The 10,031-nt window shown below is 40.1% G+C and overlaps 1 protein-coding gene across 2 annotated transcripts in view; it reads right to left on the minus strand.

The window, feature by feature from the left end:
• stxbp5b (syntaxin binding protein 5b (tomosyn)) overlaps positions 1-6,337 on the minus strand; it is a 40,831-nt gene extending 34,494 nt beyond the window's left edge. For both annotated transcript variants that reach the window (XM_074691629.1, XM_074691628.1), the window contains exons 1-2: positions 5,872-6,337; positions 3,806-3,903 (exon numbers count right to left, since the gene is read on the minus strand). In XM_074691629.1, coding sequence (XP_074547730.1) covers positions 3,806-3,903; positions 5,872-6,015 — 242 coding nt within the window. In that variant the 5' untranslated portion in view covers positions 6,016-6,337. The remainder of the gene's footprint in view (positions 1-3,805; positions 3,904-5,871) is intronic.
• Positions 6,338-10,031: the final 3,694 nt, after the last annotated feature.

The raw sequence follows: 10,031 nt of genomic DNA on the forward strand, positions 1-10,031 counted from the left end.
TCTTCACCTGTCATATGAAGGGTGACCAGGTGCTTACAAGCCACATGAGGGACATGGAGTGTGTTTGTGTGGGACAATATGGGACAATATGAGACATGTTATTACAATGGCTAAATTTTTAAATAATATCCATCTAACCCTGACACATTAATATTTCTGATGGGACCAAGCTTGTAACTATATGGATAACATGAACTTGATTTGGTTGTACACAGTATTTACATTTGTATTTTGTTTTTCTTGTTTCAAAAGACAAGGAAATGCATTCGTCACAGGAAGTGATACTTATAAAATCTATCAAAAAGTCGACTTGTAAAAATTTGAAAAATAAACCTGAAGTTTCTCAGAGCTTGTTAAATATTGTGATTGTATACATTTAGAGTCTGCTTTTTTTATGTTCAGTTTATGTTCTCAGCTCCTAAAGGTCAACTCTGTGCGCAATTAAACAAAAAGGCATGAGTGACAACGTCTTAACTTTCTGTGCGAAATGTTTCTTGTAGGTTTTACATCACACGCACCTCCATGCGCAGTGAAGTACAGGATCAAGGTACCAAAACACTCGCTGTAAATCGCCCTGTACTGGTTTCGACCTTAAATAAACATGTTGCCAGCTCATTTTTCTCTGACAAACTTCATGTTTTTCCATCAAAATCTGCAATTTGGTGTCTAATGCTTTTACCTTTCTTTATCGTGTCATTGGGCAGAGGTAAGAAGGACGCAGTTGACAGGTCAATGAACACCTGACGCCACATGTACGTTGATTTTAATTGAGGACGGACAAATTTAATGGTAATAGCCCTCTTTCAGCTACTGGATGAAAATCATGCTTCAGAAAGGAGACTGCTGCACTTTGGATCTCAAGAGCCAATCAAATGTGGAACATCATCTCGATTTATGGGACATGGGAAAAGTGATTAAAATGCTGTGCAGTCCCGCTCAAAGTAGGACACCTGGTTCGCCCTAGTCATATGTAAGAAAAGCGAACTAGTTCCCACTCAAAAGATTCATGAATTTGACTTTTTAAGACTGAAAGCTCCCATGCTAATCAAGCGAATATTCTTCTCCTTCCAGCCCTGCCAACCAGTAATCAAAGACTATGACAACGGATGACTACCAAACTATTACTTGTTAACACTAACAACATCCCATCCCAGAAACTCAGTGAATTTCAGCATATAGACATGGTCAAAACCATCAGATGAATTTAAACCGAGCATCAGAGGAGGAAAGAAAGTTGATTCAGGCGAGACTGAACATGGTTTGGTCTTTGGTGCCAGGGTGTCTCAGAAACTGCTGATCTACTGGGATTTTCCCACCAGTGTCTACAGAGAATGGTCCCAAGAGAAAATATCCAGTTTTCTGGACCAAAGTGCCTCATTGATGCCAGAGGTCAGAGGAGGATGGTTGGACTGGTTGGAAAAGCAACAATAACTCGTTCATGTATGTAAATGACCATTTCTTCTGACTAACTTGGAAGCAGACGGCAGCAGAAGACCACATCGTCTAACTCTCCTGTCAGCTAAGAACAGGAAACTGAGGCTACACATTCACACAGGCTCACCAAAACTGGACCACGAAGATTGTAAATATGTCACCAGGTCATATGAGTCTTAACACACAGCCTACTTGACTTATTGCTGCTGACTGTGTCCATCCCTTTATGAGCACAGTTTACCCATCTTCTGATGAGACTTCCAGCAGGATAATGCTTCATGTCACAAAGTTCAAACCAACTAAAACTGGTTTCTTCAACATGACAATGAGTTCACTGTACTCAAATGTCCTCCGCAGTCCCCAGATCTCAATCCAATAGAGCACCTTTGGGATGAACTGGAGATTTACATCATGGATGTTCAGACAACAAATCTGCTGCAGCTGCGTGATGCTATCATGTCATTATGGACCAATATATGGACGTATATCCAGAGTTTTGGTCGCTGGCAAGAAACAAGTAATATAGAAACTTATTCTCCTTCAGATCAAACACTTAATTTAAGTGATTAGCAGATTAATCATAAATCAACAGCAGCACCAGACTCAGCCCAACATTCAGGATACCTCTCTGCTTCTTTTCAGAGGAAACCCTCCCATCTCTCATCTTCCCACATGTTCCAGACAAACCCAAAAACGATTCTTAAAATTGAAATACAAACTCAACGTTATGCTCTCAACCTGAACAAAGACATCACGTAAACACTGAATCATCCTCAGTGAAACATCAACACTTCCTCCTTAAACCAGCTTGGTTCACCACAGGGTTTCAACATCAGCAGGTTTTCTTGTGAAGCCAGCTGATAACCATCGTGACAGGAAATCATCTTTATCATTCTCGCTGAGATGGGAAAAAGAAAAGAAAACTTGCAACTATGCTCTGCCGTCTTCTCTTGAACCCTTGTTTGAAAGAGAAGGAAGCTACAGGCTAGTTAGCTCCTCAGTTTGACAGAACGTCTGTGACGGGAGCTCATCAAAACAAACTTGAGCATGATCAGTCAGCTGCAACTTTTCCTTTTTAAAAAGTTCTGAACTTCAACTGTCACTACTGGCCTCCAATTCTTTGAGGGTCAAATTATTTTTAATTGCTGTGTCGTTTTGCTCCAACAACACAAAAAAAGGCCAAATCTTAAGGGCGGTTGTATCAGAAGGAGACAGGGGAGAGGAGAGGGGGTTGGTATCTACAGTTACACTGATTAAAACACTGTAGTAGAGACAGATCTTGTAAAAGCAGACATTTATTGCTTGTAGACACCTCATTGAGCTTATGTCTACTGAGCTGTGGCAACGTTTCCAAACTCCGGGGGCAATGAGGTGGATCGATGCAGCCTGTCTTTTGATAAATGGACCTATTGCCTGAATGACAGTAATCCCATCAGCTCCACCTCGCACATTAGGACAACATGGGAGCAGAGTGTGTGTGTTTGTGTGTGTGTGCTATCTGGGTGTCGTCTCGTAAACACAATGCTCTCTTAATCTAAAGAGTAGATAAAGACGAGGACAGAGCCACTTGTAATGAGCTGCTAAATAAAGACGACGAGCCTCCCGTGCAGGATATCATCACAAAACGGGGAAACCCTGTGTTTACACGCTAACAGGCTAACCGGGAGGACATGCTGTAAACAGAATAACCTGGACATGACGACACTATCACATGCAGTGTTAAATAGCCTGGAATGTGAAGGCTGTTGCTGTGACTCATGGAAGTAGCTTGGTTAGCTGTAAAAACAAATTCTCATCCTCGTATACAAACATAACCGACTCCCAGCTGCCCGAGGGGCCTCGCAGCACCGTAGCAGCTTGATTGTGTGTGTGTTGTGCAGGTCCGGTGGTGTTTACAGCACATATGAAGTGGCATCCTGGCACGGACTGGGCAGTGCAGTTGATGAGGTTGGCTCCTCGGCATATGGCGGAGGAGCTGTTCATGCTACTGCAGAGAAAGCGCTAATGAGCCTGGTTGCTCCAGGAGAAGGAAGCTGCTGGCTGCACAGACACACACCCCAGATAGCGTCTACCTCCGAGCCCTGCGCTGCCCCCGCTGCTCCTGCTGTGAGGTTTGGGTATTCAGATTTATCGTATGGAGATGACAGGAGGAAACGGCGGTTTACTGTCTTGCACCAGACTTTGTGGACACTGACAGATGCCTTGATGACATCACATTTTCAAAAAGGATGTCAGGGAGCGGGTGTCGTTTGTGTGTGTTTGTGTGCATGAGGGAAAGCAGGATGTTGTAAAATCACTGGAATGATCCAAGCTCTACTTAGCTGGTATAACGCTCTTCCTCCTTTAGCCTTGCAGAGAGTAAAAAGGATACAGCCTCAAAGCTCCAGTCTGAGTCCCGATGGCCAAGATTTTCTGCACGGGGTCAAAAGCCATGGAGGATGGTTGATATGGGAAGCCATGACGCACAGTCTGCAGGAAAGAGCAGAATTTATATTAGTGCTCCAGTCAGATAATCAATCATCTGCTACACAGTCACGCCGGCTTTACCAGAGGAAAAAAAAACATTTTCATAAGCTCCCAGAAATGTAATCCATTAAGGTGGAAAATTTGTCTTATTATCAAAAATAATGAGATGAAGCATAAACATGAGAGCAACTGGGGACTTGGGTGAAATCCATCTTACGTGTGCTGGCTGAATCCTTTAAAACATCTACAATCAATTCATTTCATATCCATCCATAAGCTCACATTAGAGTGCACTTCAAAGCCCAGATCCCCACCCACCTCCTCCCGATCGCCGCCACCAAAACATTATCATCATCCATCTCAATTGTTTCAGGTTGGAAACCCTACCCAGCCATGTGTGAGCTGTGTGTAGCTCACAGCAGCATTATGTAACAGGTAGAGCCTCAGCCCTGTAACCTGGGGACCTGACCTGCTCTGCTCTGCTCCCTGCTGGGGCAGCAGGAGCTGGTGGGCCGGCTCTGTGTGATGTTCAAACATTTCACACAGGCGGAAAAAATCTCCAGGCAGGCAGACCTTACGGGCTGGATTATTAATCTAATATGCATGACTAAAAAAATATACTGGGGGGAATCATGTGTGCTGAACAATGAGGCCACTTAGAAGTCTTATTAAAAACAATGGTCACATACTCAGACTGCAAGAGTCTGACACCATTAGAATCCCTCCTGAGATGGTGGCATTTAAAATACTTTATTTTACACGTCTGCCCATCACAGATTTCATATACTGAAATCCCTGTTCTTCCTCGTCAACAATAACAACAAGTTTGACTAATACATCTCCAGTATCTCCAGTATCTCACCACAGACATTCAAAAGCCTCACTTTCTTTTCTTTGCAGAGTTGCTGGGAACTTGTGTTGTGATAGTTTGGCTTTGCAAAGTTTGCATTGGACCTTAGTTTTAGGTCTCAGGTGGAAATGTGGTCACATGAACTAGTCGATTCTTTATAAAATCATGACTCATCACTAGTATCAGTTTTCCAAACTGTGCTGAAGTCAGCGTCTTCTTTTTTGAGCATTTAGGTCCAAAAAATCTTACAATGATTTGGAAATAATGTTGCTACAGTAATTTTTCTCCAGGCATGTATGACGCTCATACAGACGATCATTACAGCTCGGCAGACTGCGATCTGCACCAGAATTGGTTGAATTAACAATAGATTTGGGGAACATGTACATTTTACCATTATTTTCTAGGAGTTGCGTCATCTATGTAGTCACAAATTTTCTCCCTTTTCAAAATAAGGATTGCAAACTTTGTAACATTAGTAATTACTTATATCTAAAAAAAGAAATGTGTCTTTAAGCCCTGGTCATATCTGTCCAGAATTCTCCCACAGTGCACAGGAAAAAAATCAACACTTAATAAAACATATTTGTAATTTGTGTGTGAACTCATATAAGTTTGAGGTGAACTGGATGCATTTTAAAACATAAAACGGTTTGTGGATTTTGTCTGAATCCTCTAGTGGAAAAATCTCTTCTTAACCAGGGGGCGTTTGGATATCTTATTCACCATATTCGACATGTTTTATTGAGGTGTATTGAGGCGTTTTGACCCTGGAAGTCAGTGAGCTAACTTGCAGTACGGTTTAAAACAGTGACTTGAGGCAACGATTCAGTGCAATGCAAACAGCCACGGTGCTCTGGCAGACCGGACACAACCATGGGACACAGCCAAGCTCAGCAGGCAGTAATTAAAAATCATTCCCTGTTGATGTCCCCACAGATATAACTTGTACTATTTCTAATCCTGCTCCATGCTCTGTGATGTATTCGTTTAGTTTCCATGCCAGTGAGCAGTGCTGAAATGGATGAAAACAACGCCAGTGTTTGGTCACGCCGCTGTCATCTGACTGTCAGTGTGCAGAAACAGTCCGTTAATATTAGCTGCTACTGACGGATACCCACCTTGCAGAGCTGAAAATGCTCCGACTGGAGAATCTCCTGGACGACATCGTTTTCCCTGGGAGTACCCGGCTGGGCACTTGCGGAGGAGGAGGAGGAAGCTGCTGTCAAACCGTCCAGCACCTTCCTAATGTTAAACTTCTTCATTTTCCTCCAGTACAGACGCTTCGGTTGAAAAAACAGATCAAGCCAGCTACCATAAATTGGATAGAGGGGGGTAGCTGCTAGCTAGTTAGCCGTAATAACGCACAGTTAATATCTTTCTGTATACATCTCACATGTTACGGAGGGTGTTGCCAGCGCACTCTCCAAAAGCACCCGAGTGTCGAACATTGATTTAGCGAGTCCTTGCCGATATCTGCGTTAATCCGCCATTTACGTGGCCAGCTTTAACGTTATTCGATTGGGATCAGTCGTTTCCGTGAGCTGCTTCCCCGGCCAGGGCTCAGCGGGTAGCAAACTGGCTACGGAAACGCAGTGAACTGCAGCGGAGATTGAGTCTGCGCACTGCGCTCACCGGATACTGTGCCGGTGTTGTGACAAGAAACGCATGCCTTGATTGCATGAACCTCACGGCAACGCGCACTGATTGAAGAATAGCGGTCTACGTTTGAAAAAGATACATTTCTTATCTAAAGTGCATGTATCGCTTTGTGTCAGTTATGATAAACTGACCTTAGAAAAAACATTTTATTGGCCTAAGTTTATATTTTATTTCACTACTGAAGATCTTTTTTTTTTCTTTTGTATAATTATTATTTATACAGACAGGCGTTGGAATAAATTTTAACTTTGATTTTACCAGTTTGTTTTTATGTGTACTTTAAGATTTATTTTATTGTTTAATTTTTTTTATTGCAGCTTCTTTTAATTTTTACCTTTTTGTTAAGCAATTCGTTAACTGTACTGAAACGTGCTATAAAAAGAAGGTATTTTAATGATAATAATTATTATTATAATTGTAATAATAATAATGATAACAATAATAATAATAATAATAATAATAATAATAATTATTATTATTATTATTATTATTATTATAATTATTATTATTGTTATTATTATTATTATTGTTATTATTATTATTATCATCATCATCATCATAATCATCATCATCATTATTATTATTATTGGCAACACAGATAGCTCAGTTTTTTATACATATATATTTCATTCATTATGTATTCATTTTTTGATATCCCGGATTTTAATATAATCTACAAATATCCTTCACCAGTTTGTAATTTTATTTTAGTTCTAAACTGTTAACATGCGCGTTCTCACGAGGTGCAAGAAATTCCCAGCAAGTATGCGGTTCTTGGCACAACACTGGTGTTATGGTGACTAGTGTGGCCTATTGGATTTCATGCCCTTGACAGGAGTATTGGCAACAAAACGTTTTCATCTCAGTGGTTAATAATAATAATAATAATAATAATAATGATAATAATAATAATAATAATAATAATAATAATAATAATTATTATTATTATTATTATTATTATTATTATAAAAGGCATTCAGTTACTTTTTTTCATTTTTAGAATGCACTCAGATGCAGAAAATATCAAGGCAAAAAAAAGAATAACTAAATGAAAATAAAAATAAAAACGGATTTTAAATTTTCTTCAAGTTGTTATGGCAAACTTTTGAAAAGTGCACAGTGAAAAACATACTTGATTACCAGAGCATTTTACAGTTTTTTTTATAGCTTTAATATACCAAAGAGCATTCCCTAAAATACTCAGATGCACTCTATGCAAAAATACTAACATGATGTTTAAGATAAACTGTTGAGCCCAGAGTTCACATGTGTTGGAGGCCCCCTGGTGGCTGAAAAGCAGCCTGTCATTAAGGCTGGGAGAGAAAGTTCCTTTCGTGGCAGCTACCAAAACCTGAATTTTTATTGACTTCAATCCAAAATACATGAGCAGTCAGGAACACACACTCATTGTGTTGCTGGGAACAAAATGAAACTATGCTTTTATGGCTTTCAATGCATCATCTTCTCTTGTGAAGATCTTTCCCACAGTAATCTAATAGGCTTGTTCTTGGGTATATGGTTTAGTTCTTATTTCAAGATCTCAGCCATTGTGTGTTCACAGAAAATAGGCCGTATTTCCTCCTTCCTGTTCCCTAAGGAGGAAGAACGAGGTTATTTGACCTCCACAGAGAATTCAGTAACTAGAAATTCTGGTTAGATGAAAAGCAGAAAAACCTTGTAAGATGAGCTTAGTTGACTGTCGTTTTGGATTCTTATATTTTTTTCTATTAGCATACATTTCTGTACTTACTTGGTGCAAATTTAAATAAATAAGACTTTCAGGAACGATAAGTTCCACTTAAACAATGCAGCTGACAGAAACATAAAGGGAAACTGCTTTGTGGTGTGTTACAGCTCAGATTTATAATGAAATTAGGAACAAGCCATTTTGACTGTTATGCATTATTAACCTGTGTCTCAATACATTGTCAAAAATGATAATAATTTAAAAAAAAAAAAGAAGAAAGAAAATAAATAAAAAGCAGACCCCACAAGATTACCCTTCCATAAATAGTTACAGTATTAATTTTCTGACTGAGTTCACTTTTTACCCATTCAACCTTCCCTTTACTAGATGAAGTCATAAAATCCCATCTGCGTCATATCATCCCACACAGTTGCAGTTAAAACTGCCTTATTTTGCACATGCATGTCTTGCACACTAGATGGCATACTCTGCTAACACTCTCCCCTCCTGAAATCTGGCAGCGTTTTGTTCTGAACTATTCTGTCAGCCAAAATTCAGCACCATGGACAGAAACAAATGGATCCCTTGCTCCGGATTGGTTGCCTTGATAATGCAGGATATGACCTGTATTTAACAGTCAGGTCCATTCAGCCTGTGGCATGTTTTTCAAACACCCAGTGTCTGCCATTTTCTTGCTCTGCATGGCAAATCTTTGAGGGATCACGTAGACTGAATCACTGGCCTGGTATCTCTGTCAGCTTTCAGCACACAGTTAATACTTTATTAACATCTGCCACCGTAAATGGGTCACTGGAGACACTGTAAGAGTGTGACAACAAGAAAAGCAGAGATACATTTACTGCTTGGCTCCTCTTCAACCGATTCACAAGTTTGAGGACAGTGAAATTTTCATGCTATCATGAATATATGAAGGAAGCTGCCAGTGAAAATGCACACTGGAGGGCAGATAAAATAGGGCAATATCAATAATGCACAAGTGATGGGATCTGTTGGAGAGTGGTGCTTCCATTCAGACAGTCATATTCCGAAACAACAAGTTAAAAGGCTGAGCTTTTGTGTCTGATGTGAAAAGTATCGGGGCCATGCTTCCCTGTTTGACTCCTGAATTTAGGTCTCCAGTATCTGGGACATAAATCCATAATTAGAAGTTGTGTTTTACTTCTTTCTTCTCTTTCCCTCAGGCACAGTGGAGGTAAACTATCTTCCTGACTTTCATTTTGCAACTGACTTGATCAGCAAAGTGTATGAATGCGTCTGTTAAAAAGCTGTATGAGGTGTGACATGTGGACTGGACCAACTTTAAATGAGGAGCAAATGTAAACGAATGGGCCCTCATTTGGACAAAGCTTCTGTGTGTAGGGATCAGGCAGCAGGATGTAGAGCAGTTCCCCAGATGCACAGCAAGGACACTGAGAAGTAAAACTACAGGACAGCAGAGGACGGATAGGTGTGCAGAAATAACCAGTTTCAATCACAACATGTCAGTGAGTTTGAAGGAACAAGGTTTCACTTCATCCAAACAAGACAATACAAGCACGTAAATTACTGTGTGATGAATGATCCATGAGTAATACAGCCTAAAACAATTCCTTTTTTCTTTTTGACTAGAAAAATACTGATCAGTGTGTTGACACCATCCGGAAATGTCTTATGTGGGGCCAGAGATGCTCCATATAAGACAAACAATAATCTTGCTGACCAGATTCAAACTGATTTAGTGAGCACAGTATCTGCATTTAAAAATGGGAAATTTATCCCTGAGGGGTCTTTGCTGCTGCTCTTCCTGCCTCAAAAGAGTTACAAGGTGTGCTCTCCCCACCAAGATAATAATGAATTTGTGATATTGTATTTCGTTTTGACATTTTGTTTTCAATTTCAGTTTAATTTAAATTAGCTTTTAAAACATGTTTT

This window comes from Halichoeres trimaculatus, unplaced genomic scaffold (genome assembly GCF_033239565.1).
Source record: "Halichoeres trimaculatus isolate MK-OKI-2021-1 unplaced genomic scaffold, fHalTri1.1 fHalTri1_scaffold_17, whole genome shotgun sequence".
Classification (NCBI taxonomy): domain Eukaryota; kingdom Metazoa; phylum Chordata; class Actinopteri; order Labriformes; family Labridae; genus Halichoeres; species Halichoeres trimaculatus.